At 44.5% G+C, this 27,435-nt stretch overlaps 1 protein-coding gene across 5 annotated transcripts in view; it reads right to left on the bottom strand.

The window, feature by feature from the left end:
* SMYD3 (SET and MYND domain containing 3) overlaps nucleotides 1-27,435 on the bottom strand; it is a 740,343-nt gene that overhangs the window by 84,690 nt on the left and 628,218 nt on the right. For all 5 annotated transcript variants that reach the window (XM_066381715.1, XM_066381725.1, XM_066381734.1 and 2 more), the window contains 2 exons: nucleotides 13,913-14,000; nucleotides 8,089-8,263 (listed from right to left, as the gene is read on the bottom strand). In XM_066381715.1, the coding sequence (XP_066237812.1) occupies nucleotides 8,089-8,263; nucleotides 13,913-14,000 (263 nt within the window). The remainder of the gene's footprint in view (nucleotides 1-8,088; nucleotides 8,264-13,912; nucleotides 14,001-27,435) is intronic.

Below are 27,435 nucleotides of genomic sequence, written 5' to 3'. Positions count from 1 at the left end.
AAGACATAGCAGTTATGTAGCTATAGGGGCAGTCAAGCAAAAGATTGATTCAACGGGAGGAATTCAATGCATCCCAAAAGATTCCCTAGGATTTTATATCCAGGGCTTGGGGTACAATTTGTTGTAATAAGAAACTGAAAATTTTCCGTCAGGAAAGTCAGAATGCTCAGAGATGGCTTGTGAAAGTTTAAAAAAAGGAAAAACTGAATCACAATGGGAAATGCTTACATTCTGGACAGGCTTTCATAAATAGAAAGACTAAAGAGCACTCCTCAGAGCGTGTCCGTTGCTCAGAGACACTGGTGAACATAGAAGACTCAGTGTTTTCCTGCGCAGCTGGCCCAGCCCCAGGGCTGGTGTTGGCTTTCATCTTGCTCACAGGAGGCTGTTTAATGGGAATCAGGGAAATGCAACAGAGAAAAGGTATTTCCTATGGCCTGGTATCTCAAGAGTATAGGTCGGTATAGGTGTGGGAATGAACGGGGTTGGTACACGGCTGTGGGAGTTGGGGGCAAAGGGTATTGGTATTCTTGTTCCAGGTAAGGGAAGGAGGAAACGAGAGAAAGTTTGCATCAGGCAGAGAGAAAGTCAATGGGTCAGAATGACAGATTTCCAAGGCCCAGACTGGAACCAACTGGAATGTGCAGGCATTGGCACCTGAGTATCAGAGTGAGAAAAAGGAATCCTTTTATGGATCATGAGCAATTGCAGTTGGACATCAGTGAATACCATATAGTTACTCGACTCCCGTGGCAAACAACTAACCAACAAAGACTTTATGGAACTGGAACAGCAGGTGATAGCATTTAGGGAAGAAAACAGACCTAGAAACTCCAGAACCGAAAAAGTTTTCTACAAAAGAGTTAGCTGATGCTTTTCATCTCACTGAAGCAGGAATGGCAAAGTTAGAGGAGCAAGATCGTGATACAGAGAGGTTCACCCAAGTTTACCGTACAGTTACTGAAGGGCTAAGATGCTACAGGGCCTGATGATGAGAAAAAGAAAAGCTGTGTACAAACCTCCCTGGATGCCTACTTCAAGAAACTGACTCCAGCAGCAGAATCAAACCTAACTCTCGAACACCAGTCCCATCCTCTCCAACAAGTCCATCAGTGCATCATACAAGATTGTTTAAGGTTGAATTTGAAAATGTTTAGTGTTCATATGCACAGGAAGGTAAGAATAAATACTATGTTAAGACAAACATCTAAGTTGCATTGATAAATAAATGTACCTGTTCCAACTTACATATAAACTCAACTTAAGAACAAACCTACAGAACCTGTCTAGTTCATAACCAGGGACGGCCTGTCTCTAGCACTCTAGGCACAGGGGGCACTGTTGGAGAAACTCAGTAGATTCCAATGTGAGTGAAGCAGGAGGCGGGCTTCTCTGAGAGATGGTTGGGCAGTGGCCCTCCAGTAGCCTGGAGACTCACACGGCATGGAGCTGTGTGACTGGAAGGTGACAGAAGCGCAGGCTTTATACATGTTCTGCCATGTACAGCACATTGGAGGCGAGGCATGGGTCACCCTCCCTCTTCCCAACAGAAACTGTGTATCAGCAGCACCCAATCATTTTGTGCTGGGCAGAAATAGTCAAGTTGAACTAAGGCTTGATCTGTGAAGCTGCCAGATAGCCTAAGCCTGTCTGCTGTCACTCAAAGCTCTGAAGGAATCTGGAGCACTGGTTAAAGGCCCAAGCACCAGCAGTCCGAGGTGGCAGCAATGCACAGAGGAGCTGCTGCATTCAGAACTGGTAGGACCACGGCACCTGCCCCTCTGTCTTCAAGGCCCGCAGGGTCAGAGCCTCATGCCAGTTCCGTGCACAGACTGTCCTTGATTTCTCTGCTGAAACTAAGGCTGCAGCCTGAGACATTCTCAGGCAACTAGTGGGTTCAGAGCTAACCACCCAGCACAGCTGGCCAGTAAATCCATCTTTACCTAAACACATAGGTGGCATCTCAAGGAAGGTGGTCCGGGATAAAGGGAAGAGGAGTGGATCCTGAAGGAGAGCTATCTGCATTCCTATGCTACCTCAAAAGTGCAGTCAGAGAAATGGCTGGCAATGCTCTCCTTACTCTCCAGCCAAAGCCTCATATTTGCTCCAGGTTATCCATCCTGTAAATCAGTGTTTTCAACAACCTATCTGTGGACTCCTTCTCCAGAAATTTCATGCCCATCCACAAAGAGCTAACTACCCTGATGTTGTATGGACATTATAGACCTGATAATCTTAGTCAAATGTGTTTACACTCAGGGTGATTTCTGCCTCAGCAGTCCCTGAAGTAATTCTATTTTCACCGGTCCCCAAGTGTAAAAAGGCTAAAAACCACTGTGTAAATCACAATTTCTTTTTAGTCCAAGTTAGTCGTTTAATAAACACGTAGCAACTGAATTCAAGTCACTGTCACTACTGTCAATTCTTTCTCCTCTTCATCTTTACTGCATCCTTTTGTATCATCTATAGACTCGGAATTCAAAGAGTCCTTCTGAATTAAAAGGTCTGATAGTAAAAAGGTTCTATCAAAGGTATTTGGGCTTTGATGGACTCAAAAGAGACTGTGTTTAGATAAGTCAGGTTACTCAGTATTTTATACACACGCACACGCCTCTCAAAATCTTCTACAGGTTTCAGCCCCCAGATACTTTAATAGAAAATTACGGTGTGAAAAAAAAAAGATTACGTGGCTAAGGGATTATTGTCTATATCAGTAAGCAGAGACTAAAACCTCTGCTCGTGCAGTGGGGGAAATAACTCCGAAGAGCTCAACAAGAAAGACAGGTGGCCAACAAGGTACGTGGGCAGAACACTGGACGAAGTGAAGACACTCAGGGCCGCCCGGGGAGAGGGGCTCTGATGGATTCTCTGGGAGCCTGGCCCCTGGGATGAGCCTCACTGACCCCAACAACCTGACAGCATGTGTGTGACATAGAGAGATGAGGGGACAGCAAAGGCAGACCCAGGCGGGCGTTGGGCAGGTGACTGCACCCATCAGTCCCCCAGGTCCCCTGCCATGACGGGACCCATGAGCTCCACAGGCCCCTGTGCCAGACTGGCATACTGAAGGATGACAAAACCCACAAAGAGCAATTGTACATCTTTAGAAGAAAAGCCAGCTTGCAACCAGTCGTGGAAGGTACTGAAGGGATGAAACCATGGATTTTGTCAACTTACCTGTCAAAGCTTCTGAGGGAAAAGTTAAAAAAATGACGGCAAAATCAGAACTGACATGGCTTCTATGTCATTACTGGCAATCTGAGTTACGAGCACCTGACATGTAAACAAGTCATGTACACAAACTACCAGCTGCACTTTATTCCGACTCCTCCCACCATTTCTTTCAGACAACAAAGCACAGATGACGGAGCTAAAACCTCCGTTTCCAGCATTGCTCTCCGTGAGGGGGATTTTGTAGCCCCCTCCCCTCTTAATCATGGCATCATCACACACGCATCCAAACTTGTATGTAAGTCCCTTCATCATTGTTTTTCCTCTTTCCCAGGTCATTCACAAAAATGTCACTCCCACCACCACAAAACTACGCCTTGTGGACCACAAAGTCAATGCCAGCGAATCTCACTCTACAGGAGCAGGCTCCGATCAAAGAAAAGGAGAGGCCCTTACCTATTTTGAAATGAATTTAGATCAGAGATAATAAAAATCACATCATCCATTCTCAATTCTCTTGAGAAGAGAGGGACAACTTGGTGGATGGGGTACACAGTTTGGTGATATTGACCGACATTTAAAGTGAACATAAATTTGATGCAGGCAGTCAGCATTCAGAAATTTATCCTATGGTTTTACCCTATAGATTCAGTCCCGTCAGTACACAAACATACAAGTATGTGGATGTGAATCGTAACATGGATGTAAATGGAAACGACAGGGGCTGATATACAAATTATGGTATATTCATGAGAAGAAATACTACACATCTGTTGTAAAGAATGAGGTGGATATTCAGGAGCCGATTTGGACAGATGCCCACACTTTGTTGTAAGGTGAAAAAAGCAAGTTATGCCCACGGGACAAAGTGATCCTATTTTTTTTCCTCTCTGCCCACTAAGAAGTTGTGGCTTCTTCTTTCCTTTTCTCCTTTTCATCGTCCCCTTCCCACCCACCACCTCACCAGGTATATTTAACAGATCAAGACTGGGACTGAGTCTCTTCCCAGGATAGACAAGAAGGGAGACGAGAGAGAGAAAAAAAAGGAAAGGAAGAAAAGCATGGAAGAGCCCATGTGAGCAGTGTTGAGCACAAGGAGTTGAGAGTGGGGGAAAGGGTGAGTATCAGAGTGTAAGGATTGCTGGGAAAAGAGAGTAAAAAACAATGAAAGCTTTAAAGGATTATGGAAGTATATTATGAATGGAAGTGTATTATGAATGGAGGTGTATGTAATAATACACACTGAGATTTCCAGGAAAAAAATTGACCATGGTTATCTTTAGGGAGTGGGACAAGAGTTTGAACAATGTGGGTGATTTTCACCTTTGTGTTCTTTGTGAAAATGTCCTCTCTTAGAAGCATATACTATTCTTACAACAAGAATTAAGCCAGCAGAACATGTGGGTCTATACTGAGAATTCCACAAGCCTTAAACAGCCTCTCTATTTATTTCCACATCACTCTCTGGTTCCTAAAGACAATCAAGTTTAATTTGTATTCAGAATATTTTAAATCAATTTTAAATTCAAGTTCAATTTTATGTATATTTCTTTTTTTTCCAGTTTTATAGCATAACATTTGTAATACTATGGTCTAGTCAGGCAACCTCACTATAACCTATAACACCTCCCTCAATAGGCAAACCTTCCAAGTTCTAACTACCACTGGCAAACTAACTTTGGAACCCAATTCATCTCATGGTTAAGATTTAACTTAATTAAAATTTTAAATAAAATTTATGAAATCCTTTAAAATTACTTTCATTCTGTTTAATGTTTATAATGCTAAGGGACAAATGTGCATATGTAATCACATATACATGCACAGATACTCTCAGAAGAAATACTATGGGCTAAAGATGATAAATTTTGTTGTATGTGAATTTCAACTTGCTTTATGAAACCTAAAGAACTTCATATTGCATTGCATCACAGAAAGAACTGAGTAAAGTATATGACAGAATAACAAGCAGGGAGCTGAAGGCTACATGGCAGTTTGGGTAGAGATGGAACATGGACACTTTCTCCTCTAAGGTTGGCAGCTAAAATGTAGCCAAGGTCAGCAGTGACAAAGTCATCACTATACACCTGACTTCCATCTGGTTGTTGCAAATAGTATATTAACATTGCAGAACCGTTACAGCCATTGGCAATCTAGTCACCCCTTGGTAACCCATGCCTAACTGTCCATGCTTTGGCTAAAGGTGCACAAGAAGCCCACCCAGACATCTGCAGGGAGACCAATAGAAGGTTGATGGTCCACAGAGAGAATTCCCTCACGCACCCATGAGGGGCAAAAACCATGTCAATTTCTGGCTTCCTGCCACACATACTGACTGTTCAGATGCCATTTGACCTATTTGTTCTTTATTTTCACTTTCGTTTGAGCTAAAGGAAAAAAAGGCAAAGTATGACAGCATCTACCCCTCTCATTTCTCTTAACTCTGCTGGTCTGGATTACCTATAGCCCTTTCCTTACTATATCTTTGCAAGCAAATGGTTCAGATTTCAATTGCTTGAGGTGGATCAATGCAGCCAGACTTCCTGAAACACAGACTACGTCAGAGCAAGTCCTTAACAAGTTCCAGGGGAGAGACATGAGGGGGATTTGGAGATCTGTCATCCAGTGTCAGAAGAGAATGTTCATTTACAGACAGATTGTGACCTGCCAAACACCAGGAGAATGTGACCAGTGTATTCTAAACAAACAATATGGAGTACATTCTGGTGGACTTGGCCTTGCTTACAAGAAAAGCCTTTTTATTTGACTTAATGGTTAGTCAGTCAAGCAGCCATTTAATTAAAGGATCAGTTAGTTCTTCAAAGAAGCCTTCCTTGGTAGGTGTGGGGAAAAGAATTTTGTTGGTTTTATTTTGGTGACAGGACTGAGACAGAAAGAGAGACAGACAGGGACAGACAGACAGGAAGGGAGAGAGATGAGAAGCATCAATTCTTTGTTGCGGCACCTTAGTTGTTCATTGATTGCTTTCTCATGTGTGCCTTGACCAGGGAGGGGCTACAGCAAACCAAGTAACCCCTTGCTCGAGCCAGCAACCTTGAGCTCAAGCTGGTGAGCCTTGCTCAAACCAGATGAGCCCGTGCTCAAGCTGGAGACCTTGGGGTTTTGAACCTGGGTCCTCAACATCCCAGTCTGACACTCTATCCACTGCACCACTGCCTGGTCAGGCAGGATTCTTAAATATATGCAGAAGCAGCACATTTGAAAGTGTGTGGTCTTCTGTATGAAGTGGTGGACCAGCCTGAAGTGTCTGCTTCGAGGTAGGGGCGTTAAAAGAAGGGAGGGTGGGGCAGCAGCGGCGGTGACGGTGGCTGCTGGAAGGCCTGGAGACAAGGAATTTTCTCGGTCTGAGTTTCCTGGCTGGAATCCACCACTTATCCAGTAGCCGATGGTTTGGCTTCCTGAGACTGAGCCCTGGTGTTCAGAGACATAATGCCAACTGTCCTCCACCTGCCTCTCATTACAACATGGAGGCTCAGAGAGAATGAAGCCTTATCTCTTTGTGTTCAATTCATATTTTCTGAAAACCCACAAGATTCCTCACATTGAATACACATTTCAGGATCATGGGAAAGTCTTCTGTCTCAGCCCCCAAAGCAATCTCTTACAGGTTGATTAATGCTGACTCACAGTCTGGAAGCCAAAGATGTTTAACCACCAGGCCCTGGAAGAAACCACCTACAGAAGCTCTGACAACCCCCTCAGGGGCCTACAGACCTCTGCCATCCACCTGGCTGGTGGGGCCTCTGCCATCTCTGGTTCCTCTCTGCTGGTACTCTCTTCCTGGCCCAGGCCTGAACTGATATCCCAGACTCTAGACTTGCTTCTGTTCTTATCATATTGATCCTGGTAACTTCTCCAACTCAGTAGTCTCCCGAGGGTCTTCCTCAAGTGGGACAGGCAGGCAGTGCCGTGGGCCCTGCCTCCCCCCCCCTCCTTCACTTAGAACCACTCCCCGGCCTGCTATTCCATGCTGCATAGGGTTAGACCCGGATTCTCCCACTGCTTGGCCCCTCGGGCTGACATCATGCCTGCAAGTCTGCAGAGCTACCTTTGCTTTCAGGGACCTCCCCAGATCCCAGATGCTTTGGGGACACCTTCCCAGAAGTGCATGTCTTTGATCTGTTCTGGAGATGGTTATTCCAACCTCAGACGACGGACTGTATGTCTCTGCGCCCTTTCTCTTGACCCTACCTGTGTCGGCCTCCAAACATGTCCTTAGCTCACTGCACACCAGGGTCCTACACTCACCAGCAGCACATTCTCAGCACCAGACTTCTGTGCCACCAAGCTCTCCTGAGGTATAAGAATATGTAGGGACAAAACATCCACTGGTCGGAAAGAGCTGACGCCAGACAAGAAACAATTACCCACAGTTCCTTTACCTGACTCAATGCCATGTTTGAGCAGGCCGTCTCCCTGCCCTGCTTGGGTCTACGGTGGCCAAGAGCTCAGATGATTAGAGCGAAGGCACTCTGGGAACCACAAAGCTCTGACAAATGGAGGACACCATCATTACTGTCAGCCAGACAGAAGACCCCACCCCAGCCCCCATGTCACATCTGAGCTGGTGCTCCTCTCTGGCTCCCCCAGAATGCTGTGCTCACTTCTGTCACTGCAAGCAGCACACTCAATTGTAATCACTGGCCCCCATCGAGACAGCATCTCTTCAGTTTCTGCGCACCCACAGTGCCCGGCACATGGAAGGGCCATTACAAACTGTGAACGCATATATAAAGGAATGCACAGAGGAGTGAGTGAAAGTTTGGTGTACACACTGACTGAGAAGCAGATGGAACACTCCATAAAAAGCAGCAATCAGCATGACCCCGCAATGACAACCCTTTGCTCAAAGTAAAGACATGGTTTCCTTCACTTAGCCCTGGCCTTGGGACTTACCTGTATGGCTCCATGGTCCGGACGCCATAGAACAACGCCTCCTCCCACAGACCCAGGTTGATGCAGGCGTCCATGGCACTGTCGAGCACCTTGAGCTGGTAGATGTTGAGATCCGGAAGCCTTTCCAAGTTGCTGCTTATGATCGTCTGGCACATGGCCAGAACCTGCTCCCATTCTGTTATTAACCTGAGTTAAGGATTCATTGTCTTCACCAAGGAAAAACAAAGAATGTAAAATGAGACCCTCCAAAAGGCTGAAGAGCAGCCAGGCACAGGAAGGAAGGAAGAATCCATTATTTTTCATAGTTGTCTGAAAACACACTTGAGAGAAAATAACCTGTGAGTGGCATGTCAGAGAAGTACACTCTGTTTACATCAACAAGCCATGTTCCCACCAAGCTGGTGCTCTGGGGGATGATGAGCTCCAAAGAACCGCTCTTTCTTCGTGTTCCTAAATGCATTCTCTTTAAACCCAGCCACGAAATGAATGCCGCTGTTTATTAAACTGAACTAAAGATTAAGTTAGTTCAGTTTAAAATGATTTACCACCTGACCTGTGGTGGCACAGTGGATAAAGCATCCACCTGGAATGCTGAGGTCTCCAGTTCGAAACCCTGGGCTTGCCTGGTCAAGACACATATGGGAGTTGATGCTTCCTGCTCCTCCCCCTTTCTCTCTCTCCTCTCTAAAATGAATAAATAAAATCTTAAAAAAAAAACAGTGCTATTTAAAAAATAAAAAAAATAAAAAATAAAATGATATACCCTGTTAGTTTCTCTTTCAAAATTGATTTGAAATGAAAGAATATTCTTTTTTTTAAAAAAGAGTAGCTCATTCCTGCGTTTGTGTCATCTGAATCTCAAGCATACAGGGAACCAAATACACAACCCACAGGCACGCACTGGGGGAAGCCATGTGCAGAATTTCACTTCCAATGAATCACATGCTGATTATAAAGCACAAGAGACACAAGCCTATACTTAACTAAAAAAAAGGTGTGCTTATTTAAAACCTCCCAAATAAAAGACACTATTAAGAATATGGCTTATGCACATACACTGTGGGCAGGGGGGCATGATGCTTTAAACAGGATGGACAGAAAACCCAATACCCACTTCTGAGCAACACTGACTTCCTGGTTAATTGTAACTCACTCTTACGGAGCCTAATGACTAACCTTTGAGACCGCTACAAGTTGTCCTCGCATAGAGACAGCATAGAGACAGACGAGCACTGAGGACATGCCTCGGACTCCTTTGAGAAGAACTACCCCGGAGGCATAGCTGGAGTGAGAGTGCTCACACCCAACAACCTCACAGGCTTTCTTTCCTGCACTTCCATTAGGTGAGCTGGAGGCCAAGGAGGATGCTGGGATGGGGTACATCCCTCCCATGCCCACCTTCAACCTGTGCATCACCAAAGTCATCGGCTTCCTGCCACTGGAATTCCAGGGTGAAGGGTTCGCAGATTTCAGGTGTCACAGAAATGGCACAGCCTTTGACTGCAGAGAAAACTGGATTTCAATGTAAGCTGGTTCTGCCATTTGTTTGAAGTACAGTTCTGAGCAAGGCATCTAAGGTGACTCAGTCATTTAAGCACTTTGAGGTAGGCCAGAAATAAAAGTGCTTAATGTCACTGTAAGAAATGAGTCATGCCTGACCAGGTGGTGGCACAGTGGATAGAGCGTCGGACTGGGATGCAGAGGACCCAGGTTCGAGACCCCGAGGTCGCCAGCTTGAGTGCAGGCTCAGCTGGTTTGAGCAAAGCTCACCAGCTTGGACCCAAGGTCGCTGGTTTGAGCAAGGGGTTACTTGGTCTGTTGTAGCCCCACGGTCAAGGCACGTATGAGAAAGCAATCAATGAACAACTAAGGTGTCGCAATGAAAAACTGATGATTGATGCTTCTCATCTCTCCATTCCTGTCTGTCTGTCCCTATTTATCCCTCTCTCTGACTCTCTCTGTTGCAGTAAAAAAAAAAAAAAAAAAGAAGTGAGTCAAATACTGTATGTAAAACTTAAAGTAATTCTTTATGTGTTCTATTGGGAACCAGGCAGAGTTCTGGGTGCCAAGGACATGGTGGGAAACAGTGGCATGCACCAAATACAAACTACCCAAAATAACTGCCCCTCTCCTGCTTGTCCTGTGCCATGACCTCTGAGTGTGACAAGGGTTAAGGCAAACGGTCCAGTGGTCTGAGTTTGATCGAATTTCCCTCATCCACACATACCCCTCCCCCCTCCCACACAATCCAATCTCTTTGCTAGCCAGTGATCTCCCTTCCCCCACCCCTCAAGTCAAAGCCTCCTCCTCAGGGCCCTAGGACAGCATGTCCTGCCCTAAACAGGACTGCTTCAACGTCCCCTCCTCCAGCATCCACTCTCAGAGCACTGCTTTCCAAAACATTAGCCAACACTTGGAGTAAATCATTCAACCCACATGTGTGAATGGGGACTAATATCTCTACTAACCCTGACAGGAAATACACTTTTCTTCCAGTGGGGGTCTCCCCCAGAAGGCATGCCTTCCTGGGTTAGAATTCTGAGTCCCCACGTGCACACAAACACACAAATGGCCGAGGACTGTGACCTTGCAGTTCTTGTGCGTTACCCTCAAAGACTTTACGATAAGTCCTGTCTCAGAAGAGTGGACAGCGGTCTCAGAAGAGGGACACTCATCGGAGGAAGGTGAATAGGCACCTTTCTTTTGTACTCATCTGCCACACGTGTTTCAAGTGTGCTGAACTATCCCCCAGAGGTCGGGGCAGCAGGATGTAAGCCAAGGCACCGATTCTGAAACAGATCACGGGGCCAACTTCTGCGGCTTTGCATTCCAGGATGAGATATTTGATGAACTGTGGGGAGAAATGCCTGCCTCTTACACAATGCGAGACATTCCTGTGGCGAGACTCGGCACCTTATTTCACATCGTGCTGTCTGACCTCCGTTATCATTTGCCTACTCATTCATATGTGCTCCAACTCATTTAAAAGAGGTTTGAAGCTGACAAGCCTTAGAAGTAAAAGCCATATGAGATATTCTGCAGTCCCTGATAGGAATACATCTGCTTTATCCCCCCAGCAAGCTAGAGGGGGCTGTGTGTCAATTTCCCTTCACAACATTGGCAACTGTCTCCTGGCAAACAAGGCAAACCTTCCCTGTAAAACACCCCAGTGAACAAAAGAAATGGAATAATTTTAACTTAGAGGCTTTTCCCCCCTGAGCCAATATCGGCGTGTGTTTGCTAAAAAATTTAGTCACTGGCATTTGCTTGGTGTTTACATCAACTCAGTCTGTTGCAGTGAGGAGGGGAGCTAAGGACCTGAGCGGGGGGCAAACCCACCAAGGAGATCAGGCCATCAATGGACAGAATATACACCTTATTCCTGAAAATTTTTAAATGACCATAGAATATTAGGGGGAAAGAGTGGACCCACTTGGGAATCCACCAGCTCCTTGAGACAAAGACTATTGGACTGCAGGGCTCTGACTCATCTAATTATCTTCCTCTAGTGCTTCAAATCCCCCAGGTCCCCTCTCAACCGTACAGTATATCCTCTGTGCCTGGCTGTAAAGCCTCACCTATTTCCCTCCTCTCACACTGAACACCGGTCATTTCCAGCAGCTACTGCACATTACGCGGTCTGTAACTCCCTCCGATGGACTCACCTTCCCCGTGCCAGCCTGGTGAGCTCTGACCAGTCCTCCCACCTCTGACACAACTCAGGTGTCGCCTCACCTGGGAAACCTGCTTTCACCTCCCATAGGTGACTATGGTGCCCCCGGATGCACACAGGCAGACCTCGAGGAGACTGAAAGTTTGGCTCCAGACCACCGCAACAGAGTTGTACTCTTTTTGTTGGTGGAGGGTCTTGCCTTCAATTTGGGAAAAATGCAGCATCTGTGAAGCATAACAGCAAAGTGCAATAAAATACACTACACATGCATTTTACCCAAATCTGTATTAACTGATCTATCTCCTAACTCCCTATGTATGAGAGTTGTGAGCGCAGGGCTGTGTCTTCTTAATCCTGCCTGAGCCAACAGGTGGGTTACGCTGGCACAGAGTCAGAGTTCAGTAATGCCTTGTCCGGGCGAGACTGAACGCTGCAAGGTCATCCATGGGCCCCGGTTCCACTGCTGGGACCCACAGAACAAGTCTACTCCTCTACCGTGTAACAGCTCTCTGAGCCCAAGAATGGCCCCGTTGTTCCCAGATCTATTTTCTCAACCTCCCAGTCCTGTCTATAGATAGTCAAATTCCACTCTGATTCTGGTCCCACTCAAAACTTATCTGTTTTTCTACAACCCTCTTAATATGTCCCCAAACTGAATAAAAATTCCAGATAAGATCAGACTAACACCATCAGCTTTCTCATTTTCTATTCCCTATTTCTATTAATTAAGCCCAAGATCACAGTGGTTTTGTAGGAGGTTAAATTATACTTATATTTGATTAGATTTTGTGGTTTATCAAAACCCTAAAAACCTTTCCTCTCCTCTGTTGCTAATCTTTGTGTATATTTATATACTTGAATTTTTTTTCCTTTTACCCAAATAACTTTTACATCTATTCTTGCTGAATTTCATCTTTTTAGATCCGGGACTATTTCAAGCCCTCAGAATCTTTTGGGCTCTTGATTCTATCATCCAACCCCTGCCATATTCCCCATCTACACACCTTTGGGAGTTTGCTGAGTCTGTTCTCTGTATTTTTGTTCAGGGTTCAGAAACAAAAGCGGAAGATGGAGGTGGGAACAAAGCACTCAGAGCGACAGTGATCCATTTAGCATTGTTTTTTCGGTGTAGCTAATCAACCATTTAGTAAGATCATGCTAGCTGCGAGCATAAATTTCTTGACTTTTTTTTCATCAAAACTCTTTCGGAAATCTATAAACTTTACCAAAGAAAGCCATGATTTTATGGACTCGCTTGCTCTTGGTGAGCCCATGCAGCATCCTGATGACCACAGCTTCCTTTCCCGTTCCTTCAGTAACCAATTCTAGATTCCTTACCAAGACCACACACACACATACACACACGTGCACACACACAAACCACAAAACAAAAACTTCACTGGACTACAGATTTCAGAAATTACTTATTCCACCTTTAAAAATAGAAACATTTGCCTCACTATCTCTTCTGTACTTACAATTCTTTAAAGAACACTATATTAGAAACTTTACTTGAAGACTTTCTTTGGGTCGGAGATATCATTTACCAAGGCATCTGAATGACCTTTGCAATCATTTCCATCAGTTGTGGTCACTTTCTTCTTACCTTGTAGTTTCCCTTTGTCACATTTTTGCTCAAGTCAACCCCTCTACTAGAAGTGACACCCTTCTCAGCCTCTGCCTCTGTAAATCCTGTCCCTGACTTTGTGATTTCTCTTGCACAGTAGTATGACATCAGTGGAGTCTTCCCAGATAACCTCCAGCAGAAGTGATCTGTCCTTACATTGAACTTTGATCCACTCACTCATGGTCTTCACTATTTATGCCAAGAATAGTTATTGTACAGCAACTCCCACTGCCATGGTAGCCATGGCTGATTTACTAAGAAGCTCCTAGATCTGAGGGTCAATGACATCACAATGTTAAGATTCTAAGTTATTCTTTCCTAGAGATGTAGGTTACAAGTGGAATGGGACCCAGAAATTTGCTACCTTTTATATATAAAGAGATTATTACTTGCTGACCTATTACTAGACCGTGGAACAGAATAAAGCCCACTGGAGAGGTCAAATCCCAGCCTTGGCTTCATTAATACCAGGTTCCAACCAATAATCCCAACAGTACAACTCAATCCACGCATGAAAAGGATACTCCAATGTGCCTTCAGTTCCTCAATTTTTGTCAAGGATTCTTTAACTTCTTTCCATACTTGCTCATCACCAGTTAGCATATCTGCATCCTGCCCAGGACAAAAAAAAAAACAACAACAAAAAAACAGAAAGGAAGACAAATTATTCAATTAAAAAATGGTCAAAGAACCTAAATAGATGTTTCTCTAAAGAAGATACACAAGTGGCCAATAAGCATGTGAAAAGATTCTCATACCATTAGTCATTAGGGAAATTCAAATAAACACCACAATGAAATATCACTTCATACCCACTGGGATGGTTATAGTAAAAAATACAGATAATAATAAATGTTGATGAGGATATGGAAAAACTGGAACTCTCATAAGCTACTGAAAGAAATGTTAAATGGTGTAATCACTTTGAAACACAGTCTGGCACTTTCTCAAAAGGTTAAGGACAGAATTACCATATCATTTAACAATTAGCACTCACACATATACCCAAGAAAAATAAAAATATTATGTTCACACACAAACTTGTACATACATGTTCACAGTAGTATTATTCATAATAGTGAAAAAAGTGGATACAATCCAAATGTCCATCAACTGATTAATCAAATGTGATATACTCATACAATGGAATATTAGTTGGCAATAAAAAGGAATAAAGTACTGATACATGCTACAACATGGCTGAACCTTGAGAACACACTGCTCCATGAAAAGCCAGTCACAAAGACCTGCATATTATATATCATTCCACTTACATAACATGTTCACAACAGGCAAATCCACAGAGACAGAAAGTAGATTAGTAATTGGCCATGGCTAGTAGGGAGAGGTTGAAGAGAACTAGAGAGTTACAGCTAATAGTATGAGGCTTCTTTTTTGGGTAATAGAAATGTTCTAAAATTGTGATAACGGTTCCACAATTCTGTGAATACATGAAAAACTATTAAATACACACTTTAATGTGGTATTTATGCCAATTATATGGTATGTGAAATATACCTCAATAAAGCTGATATATAAATATAAATATGTCTATATCTCTATCCAAAAAACAGGAAGGGGAAGAAGGAATATAAAGCCAGTAGTCGCAGCCACCATCAGAGCCACCTGGCCAACACAGGTTCACATTTGATTTGGATAAACGGTAATGAAACAACAGAGCCAAGAACTGGTGGGCCATTACCTTTAATCCTAGTTCACACCCGGTGGGCAAGAAACACACACAGAGGGAAAACACTTCCCTTTCCATTCAGGGCTCCCAAAGCCATTGATTAATCTGAGTTTTCCTAGAATCAAAGGCCCCACCAGCCTTATTCATCTCTGTTCCCCATCTCCTTCTCTTTGCACAAACTCTGCATAAACTGACTTCTCCTTCAGCACTCTGCCATCTTGGCTGCCTCTCCTCTGCAATGCTGATGGTAGGAACCAAAAAAGAGAGTGCCCAGTCTGCTTTATTTTATAGTGTAGAAAATTAAAGCCTTTAAGCCAATATACAACTAAGGAAGTCTCTGATACAAAGCCACTTATCTGAGGCATAAATGGGATTTCTGCGGGATTTCTTATTAGAGTGCACCACCCCCCATCATGCAACAGTCAAGGGTGTGGGGAAAAGCTTAGTTTTGAGAAGATCTTAGTATTAGAAGGATGTTGAAAAGATCTTAGTATTAAAAGGGTGGGAAAGGCTTAGTCTTAAAACTAAGCCTTAGGCTGTAAGGACTTTGTCAACTTACAGCCTGTCTCCCACACCCAATAAAAACTATAAGCAAGCAAACATATACATCATATTTACAAACTTATTTGACCAACAAGGAGGAAGAGGAAGAATCATTTGTTAGGAGACCTACAGACAATACTTTAATTAATATGGCGTAATCAACCAAAATGAGGCTAGGAAAAGGAAGATGAGCATAATTACATGCATGGAAGTGAACCAATTTTGACTTCAGCAAAAATAAAAAATCAATCAATCAATAAAAAACAATTTAAAAGGCAATTCAAAACAAAAGTGAGCTACTATTTATTAAAGGTCTGTCCTACTGTTTAGCAAGCAAGTCCCCTATTTTTCCTGTGTGTCCACACTTTCAAGAGTTAGTAGCTACATGTGAAATACTAAGTTCAAAGTATCTTCAACCCTTGGGTCCCATAATTTTCCTAGCACTGGCATTTGGAAAGGGGCAGTAAAACCCTCCAACATGGGACCCACCTGGGGTTCTCATATTCTTCCACCAAGCAGGGTAAGACTATGAGTCCAAGCAGAACAACAAATTACAATTATATTCACAACTAAAGCCACTCCATAATCCGATAAACTGCTCTTTGGGCGAGAGCCAAAGACTTTATTTACTTATCAAAAGAGCAGGCAAAACTTTGAAATTGCTTCCAAACATTCAGAAGCAATAGCTCTTGAGAACACTTTATTTTGGAGTGAGACAAAGCCACATTCACTAAGAGATAACTATTGACTCACTCTCACTCCCGTCTCCTGACCCTCCCTGCTCCACTCTGGGTCTTCCCCTGTAGCTATCCCTACAATGGGGTCTCTGTCCCCTCTCCCCACACCAGGTAACTGGAGGACATTGTGTGTGTTTGAAAGAAGAACACTAACATGTTATACACAGATACACACACACATATGTCTGTATTGATTTTTATACATATTCCTGTACATTACAGGACATATACATAAACAAAAACTACTTAGGGAAGCATAATCTAAATCTGATTTTCTAGTATGCAAATATAGGAGTAAATGAGTATGTTCTTTTTCATCATCCCTGAGGTATGAAATTAGTACACTGTGTCTTTATTTCATTATTTTTTATCCAAACATAGCAAAGACATTTGCTCTCATTCAAGACAAAGTTGTTCAGGAAAAAATTCCTTTTTGAAGTTCAGCTTTGCTATGTAAAAGGAGTTGGAATGGAGGAGTCCTGAAGCTTGTTCTCAGTAGGTGGAAAACACTCATTTACACATATACAGTTTCATAAATGAAATGTACTATTGCTGAATGCCCTTGGCCTCCTCACCCGTCAACAATGACATTCTCTCCGCCTGACCACTCATGAGGGAGCAGTGGAGCACAGCCAGCGTGACCACTGTCCTGCACTGCCTTAGAAAAGTCCCGAAAAAGCTTGTCTTCACTTTGCAGCAGAACCATGGGAACTTTCTATGAAGGAAGAACATGCCCCTCATCCTCAGGAAATGGGTGAGAACGAGTCCCCTGAATTCTCCTTCTCTGACACTCAGCTCACTGACTGCCCCTCCCCCAGAGCCGGGTGCAAAGTCCCCACTGCTCTGTCATGTCTCTCTCTAGCTGGGTCCTTCTTGTTCAGCCACCTTGTTTCCTCTCACAGCCCCAGCCCGAATCAGACCGTCCCTGCTCTCCTTTACAGTCAGTGCACCCACTCTTCCGACTGGAGCCCTGTCTGTCTGGACTCTGCCAGGACCTGGGCTGCAGTTCCCTGACTCTGCCTTGGGTCACCACTTCCAATCACTTCCTTCGCTTCTGCCTCATATGTCTCTTTAGGACCCGGCCTCAAATGTACTCCATCGGGAAGTCTCCTCTATTCTGCCCTGAGTAGCCCAGCCCCCGAGATGCCACAGCCACTCTGCCTACCTCTCTTGGAGCACCAAGTCTCAGTCACGACCTGCTTACTGTGTCCCCAGCTAGCCTCAGGACACCTGGAGGGACCAGGGTCTAATCACGCCTGTGTTCCCAGTGCCAACATGGTAAGTCATTCAGTAAATGTTCGTGGCAGAGTGAATGAATGGAGAGAGAGGAGTGATCTACAATCCATGGGTAGTAGTACTATAAGAATAAAATACCTTAATTCCACAACTAGGAGAATTTCAACCAAGGAAATAGAAAGCTGTTCTTTTCATACCATACGTCTTCTATCTTGACTTGTTTCTACACTTACATCATGGTTATGTAAGAAAAGGATACATGCCCACTCTAGCTGTCAGTACACCAAATGCCCACAGATTGGCAAGGAACCTAACTGTGATCTCTACCCCAGCACACGAAATCCCACATTCGCACGGGACCTGTGCTCTCTGACCACAGCATGGAGATGATTTGGGAGTGGGTTCCATTGATTCTCGTGACTTCAACCTCCAACTTCATCCTGAGCCTCTTGTTGCTCACTTGGCCCCCACGCCCCTGCCCTCATCTATCCCAGGATGCCTCAGTGAGGCCAACTAAGTTCCCACATACACAGCTGATAAATCACTACTCTAGCATCATTCCCTTGACTGTAAAAAATAGGTACCAGATGATATGAGATAATCTCACCACTACATAAAAGCATGTCACTCAACACAATTACATTCAATTGGCTAAAAATGCTTCCTTTGGGTTTCAGAGTAGGAAGCGTACCTGCCAGGGGCCAGTGGTTACAGTGACTGAGAAGTCAGAGTTATTTCCATAGGTTAAGGGTGGAGCCCAGCAAGACTGGGGAAGTGACCACCGGCTCCCTAAGGTTCAAACAGCAGATGCAGCCATCCAGACCCACTTTGCATCTGGAACACTCCAACAGATGTGCTCACTTGGCTCATAGTGTTTGATGTTGAAACTCCTGCACTGGGCTAATTTCAGATGGTTCGCATTAGAAGGAAGAGAAGAATGGCGGTCTGCTTTGCAGTACTTCCTGTTACCTAATCCTTATGCAAACACTAATTAGATTGGACTGGGGAGAGCCAGCATAGGACAGGGAAATAAAATTACAGCACACACAAACTTTTCCAGTAATTCAATAATTCTGGTGTTTTAAAAGATGGAGAAGTCCCCCCCCCCATTTTGTTTTTAAAGCAGAATGAGGTGAAAATATCATGTGCAAATTTAGGAGAGATTGGGAATTTCTGAAATTCAAGAGCATGAGGGAAACAAAGTTTAATTGCGGTGCCTTAGATGGAGATATCCCGGTTCATGAATAATATACTGGGACTAAAAGATTAATACACAACAGCATTCTAAATCTTTACATTCACAGGAAACATCTCTGCTGGAACCAATTTCTACTTCCTTTGGCAAAAACAATTGAAAGCAGTTCAAATTTAACTTGAAGGGAAAAGAGGCTTTTTCATAAGGTGGAAAAATAGTAGTTAAAAATAGAGCATTCGCTATTATCAATCATATCAACCACCAGCCAGTCTGTGGGCACTGCAGACTGGGGAAAGAAGGGAAGGGGAGGACTATACTCAACTTCATGCTGCTCATCTTATAGAATAGGTTCTAATTAGTAATTAGCAAGCTACTGTACACAATAATTGGAACTTAGTGAAAGGAACACTAGGTTTAGAGTAATAAAATGTGGATCTGAATTCCTGCTCCTTAGCTCTTTGACTTGGGCAAGAAATTTAACTTCCCAGTAGCTAAGTGTCTTCAGTGATGATAATTCTGAGTGGATGCACCTTCTAACCCTTTGTGCCATCTAGAAACACTAATGTCACAAATGACACAGTGGCCTGAGTTTTTGATCCCCACCCTAGAGAACAGGGGGCCAGCAGGGGCCTGACTAGAGTCTGCTTTGGTGAAAGACAGAACACAGTGACAAGGTAATCAAGAACCAACCATGCTGTGCCCCACATGCCTGCGTGTCCTACTCCCTTTGCCTGGAATGGAAACTCTTTCCTCTCCTTGGCCACCCAGACAAACTCCTCTCCAATCACTAAGAACCAGACCAAATGGGCTCCAACTTCCATAGGCACAACGCTTGGTGCACTTCCCAAGGGGACCCGTGATGATTGTATCAATGAATTTGACTATGATGCAGACAGAAAGGGCGCCATCCAGGTGCTGTTACCTGCTGTTACAGATAACCTCTGCTACACCATTTTATTTAATCTGCTTCATAGAACAGTGTGATCTTAGTGCCCAAAAGTGATGTGCAGAGGAAGGGCCAGCAGAGCTCTGAACTCTGTCCGCTCAAGAGCCCAAAGCTTTACCCTTCTCGCACTCACTGACTCCATTGAGCTGGCTGACCCCAGAAGAGATGGCCCCTTCTCGGGGTGGCACGCCCTTTCCAGCCAGCCAGGCATGTCAACACCTTGGATCCAGGTTAGGAGCATTTAGACAACTAGGAATAGTCCAAACAAAGGCTGATGTTGAAGAGAAGAACCCATGAAACTGCTGGATTGCTCTGTTTAATTCCCACTGTAGCTACCAACATTTGCCAATGCCCGAGCAAAAGCACAACTCTATGGGGACTATACATTTCCACAAGGCTGCACATTAGAACCAACTGCAGGTTCAAGGTTAAATCTCAGGTACACAGAATTGCTAGAAGGAGGAGGGACGTCTTCTTCACAGCTTCTAGGAAAGTGACAGCTGCTTCAAGTGTGTGAAGTTGGGACATCTACAATCATCAAAGACCTCTTCCAGCCACCACCTCAGCTCCTTCCCTCCCTCCATGCTGGGCGTTCCTAACCCAGTGACTAAGTACTCAGAGACAGAAGCTCATTTGCTTATATCAAATCAGATCAATTTCAATTAAAAAAACGAAACAAAACAGCACAGACATGGGGCATTAAGAGCCTACTCATGTCTGTGGTGCAAGCTGAAATTGTCTTGACTGCAACATTTTGGGGAAAACTGGCATGATTAGCTGATAAATAAAGCAACTAAACATCACATGACATTGAAGGAGGAATCACTTCCTTGTGCCTTCCTCCCCTACTGGAAAGATACACTCTTGACTGGATAAAGAAGATGTGGTACATATATACTATGGAATACTACTCAGCCATAAGAAATGATGACATAGAATCATTTACAACAAACAAATGGATGGACCTTGATAACATTATACTGAGCGAAATAAGTAAATCAGGAGCTAAGAACTGTATGATTCCATAGATAGGTGGGACACAAAATTGACACTCATGGACATAGAAGAGAGTGCATAGAAGAGAGGAGGGGAAGGGAGGAGAGGGATGGGGAGGGATGTAAATAGAAACAAACATAAGGTGACGGAGGATGATTTGACCTTGGGTGAGGGGTATACAACATAATCAACTATCCAAATGATGTGGAGATGTTTTCTTTAAATTTATGTACTCTGGTTAACCAATGCCACTTGTTAAATTTGTCTAAAAAAATAAAAAAGATACAAAAAAAAAAAAGATATGCTCTTGAGAATCTATAATGGGGACTACATGGAGCAGTAGACTACTGGCTCAACCAGTCGAGAAAGTTCTTTTTCAGTATACACAGACCATCAGTGAATGGCTGGTGAGGCTGCTAACTATTCTGGGAACAGTCCTATCTCATTGTATAAACACCACCAGGTGGGAGGGTTGAGATGAGGATGGGGGGGAAATGCGAGGACCCCACAGGAAACATTGTGCTAATGGCAACAGTCATTAAGATAAAGCATCCTGCTCTGGCTGGTTGGCTCAGTGGTAGAGCATTGGCCCAGCGTGTGGAAGTCCCAGGTTCGATTCCTGGCCAGTGCACACAGGAGAAGCGCTCATCAGCTTCTCCACCCCTCCCCTCTCCTTCCTCCCTATCTCTCTCTTCCCCTCCTGCATCCAGGGCTCCACTGGAGCAAAGTTGGCCCAAGAGCTGAGGATGGTTCCATGGCCTCCGCCTCAGGTGCTAGAATGGCTCCAATTGCAGTGGAGCAATGCCCCACAGGGGCCAAGCATCGCCCCCTAGTGGGCATGCCGGGTGGATCCTGGTTGGGGGCATGCGGGAGTCTGTCTGTCTGCCTCCTCCCCCCAGCTTCTCACTTTGGAAAAATACAAAAAAAAAAAAAAAAAAAAAAAAAAAAAAGATAAAGCAGCCCCCAAATTTCAGGGCATGCCAAATTTCAGGGCATGTTTTATTTTCACCAAGACCCAAACCTCAGCTCCCATCTCCAATCTGCCACAGGAATCCCTTATTTGCTTCTTGGGATCCAGTGTTTTCATTCTCCTTTGCAAACAGAGAGGACAATGCCTTAACCAGCAGCAGGAAGATCAGGTCAGGTCGAAGGGGCAATGTTCTGAGAGAGAAGGTTGGGACAACCTGGAAGTGGGTTCTCCAGAGACATTTCAAAGTAGGATGAATAGCAGCACGATTGGGCCCCTGCTCCTGGCGTGTGAGAACATGAGAGGCAGCACCGTGAGAGCGGAAGGAGGGGGCTGCAGCCCCAGTTCCAGCTCTGCCACTGGCCAGCTGCTGCACCTGGAGGTTAATGGTGCTTCCTGGCTCAGCTTCCCCCGGTGAGAACTTGGTGCAAGCTGCCATGGAGATGGAAATGAATCATTCCACACCTTTAATCATCTATGTATATGGTGTCTGCTATGCATGAAGAGGGGCCTGAAATTCTGATAGGAGAGACTTTGACATTTGTGGGCGTGCAACTAATTGCAAATATCTTCATTCTATTTTAAGCCAAGTTTTCTTACGTACACAACACAACAGTGGGAGCAGAGAGAGTGTGCAGAGGACTGAGCAGAGAATACACAGAGGATGACACATAACCCAGCCCCGCACTCTGCCAACCCAAGAATCTGACAATGATTACTTAGTTCACACGGTCCCGCCAATATTTGTATATCTAATGACTACAGTGGGCAATGTTTCAAACTCAGTGAACATGGTATTTCCGTATCTGCTAAAGCAAGCATATCAGGTTATTTCATCTGTGGTCCCAAACCAGGGAGATAGTTCAGTTGGGGCGCACACTAACAATGTCAGATAATGAGTCCTGGACAGAAGTCTAGACGTGCTTTCATAAGGGTAATCCACAACAAAGTTATTTAATGTGATGTCAGAGCATGTCCTTTACATCAGTTAATGCCATTTCCAACTGTGTCCCCAACTTTCCAGAGCTGGCTGGTGCAAACTCACCAGTGCTCCCCGGTGCCTTGTGACACACACTGAGATCCCCTGACCACGTGCCAAGTGAGCAAAAGGTCCAAGGCCTATGTCCCAGTTTGAGGAGAATAATGAGTTTTAATAGCTCAGTCATATTTTAAAAAAGAAAGCCCAGGACTGAGTGTCTCTGAGTGGAGAAAAGCCAGGGTCCCTCCAATTACTCTGAAACAATTCTGCAGTCTGTGGATTAATCCATGCAGAGCTCTGTTCCGGGAAGGTGGGGGTAGGTCATTCCAGAGGGCAATCGCCAGTGGGCTGAGGGCCTGGCAGGGATGGGAGGGGTCGGGAGAGGTGGTAACTGAATGGCATGGTTCACCTCTGTCCTGCCCCACCTCACAGCCATGAGGGATCCTGTACAAGAGCGACAGGACTCAGAGGCTCCTCCTGGCAACTCTGTGCCCCTGGGAGTGAGTGCTGACTGAATGCATGGTGAGCTTCCCCTCCGTGCCCCCCACTCCCGAAAGCACACTTTTGCATTTCATATTCCAGTAAACCCCAGCCTGGCCCGCAGCCAGGGGACCTCTTTATAATGTCAGAGATAAAAGCCCGGGCCATATTTGGCACCCTGCCCCACCTCCATTATCCTGTAACCATCTCATAAACCAAGTACGCATTACTGTTAACAGAGCTTCATAAACATTACCAGATGATGATCAGAGTGTCCCCACTGCACAGGGGGAGGAGGTCCAGGGAGCGGCGAGCGATTTCACCGAGGGTGTGCTGGAAATCATGGGAGAACTGGAAAGACATCCAAGTACGCACGCAGAACACTCCCGCACGAGCAGACTGTTCACTGAGCCACTTGAGTCATACTAAGGTGACCAATCATCCTCCTTTAGGGAGGACAGTCCTTCTTTTGTAAGTTCCATCTTCCCTTGAAAAGGGTCCTCCCCTCCTACATGTCCTCCTTTTTGATATTGGAAGACTAATCTGTAAATGTCCATATTCGATGCATAGTCGATCCACTGCGTGTGATGTGACGTATTTGTATCTAAATGAGTACTTTTTTCTTACAATTATTATTAAAAATTAATAGGCATGTAAGTAAGCATAATTACAATATAAAATACTGCAAATGTTTTTATTATGCATTTATCATATTATAGTGTATTACTGTTGCAATGAATAAAATGTTTCTTTTATTTACGGTATTGTTTTCTTCAATTTATTTTTGTCCTTCTCACTGTAAAAACGTTGGTCACCTTAGTCATGGGCATCTTTCAACCTGGTGTGGTGGCAATGTCAAATCTCAAATCAACTCTCAAAGCTGCCCCACATGGTAAAGGTGTTGATTTAATCCATATATTGATGTCTTACAAGATCCCTACAAATTTTGGATGTCCAAAATCGCATGTAGGGTATACGAGATGGCGCAATTCTCTCTCTTCATAATTCTTGCCCTAGGAAATGCTACAATGCTAGCTAGCTACAGAGGATTTATAAAAATCATTATTTCTTGATCAGTGTTTATTTTCTGAGTCACAGAGCATTAAAAGCACAGAGCCCCAGCTATTGTCCTTTCACATTTATTTTACTGCTCACCTTTCTAGATTACTTCCAAGTTAAGATTCCATATCAGTAAACGTCCATCAATTAGAAAAGGCAAGAATTTTTTTTTTTCTGGAAGTAAACAAATATGGAACTTTCTTACTTCTATACAGTAGTAGAAGTAACTTTCATAGAGTGTATTCAACATAACAAAAAACCTGTTTCTATCCCCAAAGGGTGGTGAACTATTTGTGATATGCCTACTTTTTAAATATAGCAGAGGCAGACACCCCTACCCACCCACAGCCACACCAGACATGTGCTCTAAGGGGTGCTGAAGTCTCTGAGTGCCCTTCAACCTCAGACCTACTGCTCCTCCAGCTTTGGTCCTCTCCTCTGCTGGCAGGGTTTCATGCACGGATATACTTCGAGTCAGCTGGACAGCTTTTAAGAATACAGAGGTCTAGCTCCCACCTGGGCAAACGACAGTGGAACCTCTCAGAGGATGGCAGGTATCTGCATTTTATATAAGCACCCCATGCTTTTCTATTGCACACTCAAGACCAAAGGCCGCCAGCCTGGTCTTTGTGGCCTCAGTCGTCACTTCTCACCTCTGTGATCGTATTGTCACTTTTCACGCCAACACTGTTAAGATTTGTTGTGAGCCTTAATGGGTAAGGCTTTCCCCCCTTGTCTACTCGATCTACAATGGCATCTCCCACTCTGCTTTTGATTTATAACAGACACAAAGTGACCAGGTCCACAGCACTATGACTACAATGTGCCCTGCAGACTGTCTTTAGTTCAACACCTGCCAACATTTCCCAAATGTACACTGGAGAGAAGCACTGGAGCCACAAAGACAGAGATGGGACATGGCCTTAGCCTTAAGGGGCTCATGGTATAGTGGTTGAAAGAACCGTATAAACATATTTCTAAATATTGCATGTGATGAGAGAGAGAGAGAGAGGCCCTGGGTCTACGGCAGCATAGCGGCAGGCGGCTGGGGCTCAGGGGAAGAGTCCTGGCCAAGAGGATGCCTGAGCTGGAAGGCGAGGGAAGTGTTAATCAAAGGCAGATGAGCAGGAGGGGACAGCAAGAGGAACAGCAAGACTGAAAGGAACAGCAGGAGGGAACAGCAAGATGGAATAGAGGGACATGGCCAGCATAAGGCAGAGGAGGAGACCGAGCCTAGTTCGAGAATGGTGACAGGGAGGCTGGGTGCCACTCCTCAGTCCTCTTGTCCTCCTGTGTCTGCAGTTACTTGCCACTGGGAGGCTACTTTTATCCTAGAGGCATTTTTTTTTTCTCAAGTGTCTGACTTGGGGACCTTCAGAATATGTCACAGACCTGAAAACACAAGGCTGGACTAAACAATTCATGGAGAGAAAGGGGAGAAAGTTAAGGTTGAGAGCTGAGGATAAGAGCAGGTCAGAGCCCAACAGAGAGGGGGTGATCCTGGGTGAGCAACATGCAGACATGGGCAGGAGAACCAGGTAGGCAGATGCTGCAACAGCCCAGAAAGAGACTACATGACCCTGAATAGAGCAACGGCTTTAGGGACAGAGACAGAGAGGAAGGGACCAGTGTAAGAGAGTTTAAGAGGGGGATGGTGGGAGGGAGTGGTCTGTGGACTAGGACACTAGAATCTCTGCCAAGCATCTGACTTCAGTGACTCAGCGCATATCCCCTTAAATCACTGCTAGACAAATAACAGTATTTATTAACTTGTTCGATTTTTGCAACACAAATTTGTTAAGTGCTGTAATAATTATATAAGTACTGTGTTGGGTACTGAAGACACACAGAAAATAAGACTGAGAAGGTCATTCTTACTTTCTTAACAAATAGGCAAGTAATAAATATAATAATAGGCAAATACAAGTAATAGAAAATACTGGCTTGTGCTACAATGGAGGTAAAGAGGGAACAATAAATGACAAGCAGAGAGGCACCTGGTTTTCATAGGGAAGCCAAAGATGTCCTCTGGGGAGGTGAGGTTGAAGTTAAGGGCTGAAGAATGAAAAAGAGCCAGTAAGCACAAAGCTACAGGAAGCCTGGTTCAGGCAGAGGGAGCCAAGGGCAAAGGTCTCAAGGCAAGAAAGACCTTGGCATGCTCCAGCCAAGAGACCGAGCTGTCACTGGACTGGTGAGCAGGAGCCAGCCACACAGGGGCTGCAGCCTTGTCAGTGAACCTGGCTCTCCCCTTCCAAGGAAGTAGGAAGTTGCTGAGAGGTCCCTTTTGAAAATATCCTCCTAGCTTCTGCATGAAAACTAACTCCCAGAACAGCAGGGTAGAAACAGGCAGACCACTGAGACACACTCGCAGCAAGCCAGGCAGGGGAACATGGTGCTAGAGAAGTACTTATAGAATTACAGGTCACCGGAGGAAAGGAAGCAGTGACAACAGTCTGGGGTCAGTCACAGGGTCCTGACTTACCCTCATTCTGGCAAGCTGGCTGGCAGACTCTGGCTTGGTTTATTAGTCCAGCCCCTACTGCCCCAAACAGCTACTCTAAACCTTCCCCAGGTTTTCAACAACACAACTCTTAGCCATCAAACCTTACTCTCATCTGAAAGAGAGCCCATCTGCACGTTAAGTTACTACAATAAGCCAAAAAGGAATTTCTAATTTTGGGTGAGGGTTTCGTGCGTGTGTTATTATCTTCAAACTCATTGAGTTGTATATATTAAATATGCACAGTTTTTTTTTTTTTGGAGGTCAACCATACATATCAATCACACCATGGACAGAAGAGGGGAAAATGTAGAGATGAAAAAGAGAAAATGTTTGGAAAACTTGCAGTGAGGTCTCTGAGTCAACAACTTAATGACTTAAGATAAATAAATGTACTGAGTCCCCTTGTCCCTGCTCTTATTTTGTTACACATCTGTTGCCAAGAGAACAAGAATGTTAATTATTTTTCTATGACATGTATGTAATTTTGTGAGACACCACATTGCACCAGTTAATAATGATCAACCTTCTGTGAATAACAACAACAAAAATGTTTATGTTAATGAAAATCTAAATGCTACATACATCTCATAGTGAGGCAGGACAGTAAGGAGCTAGGAAAATTCCTTGGCAAATGGATGGGGAAACTGAGGCAGACAGCAAATTCAAACTAGCTCCATCCAGCACCCTGACCCACCTGCCTCCTTTTCCCTTAAGCA

This window comes from Saccopteryx leptura, chromosome 1, assembly GCF_036850995.1.
Source record: "Saccopteryx leptura isolate mSacLep1 chromosome 1, mSacLep1_pri_phased_curated, whole genome shotgun sequence".
Classification (NCBI taxonomy): Eukaryota; Metazoa; Chordata; class Mammalia; order Chiroptera; family Emballonuridae; genus Saccopteryx; species Saccopteryx leptura.
The sequence above is the reverse complement of the archived record's forward strand: the minus strand, read 5'-3'. Positions and strand labels throughout refer to the sequence as shown.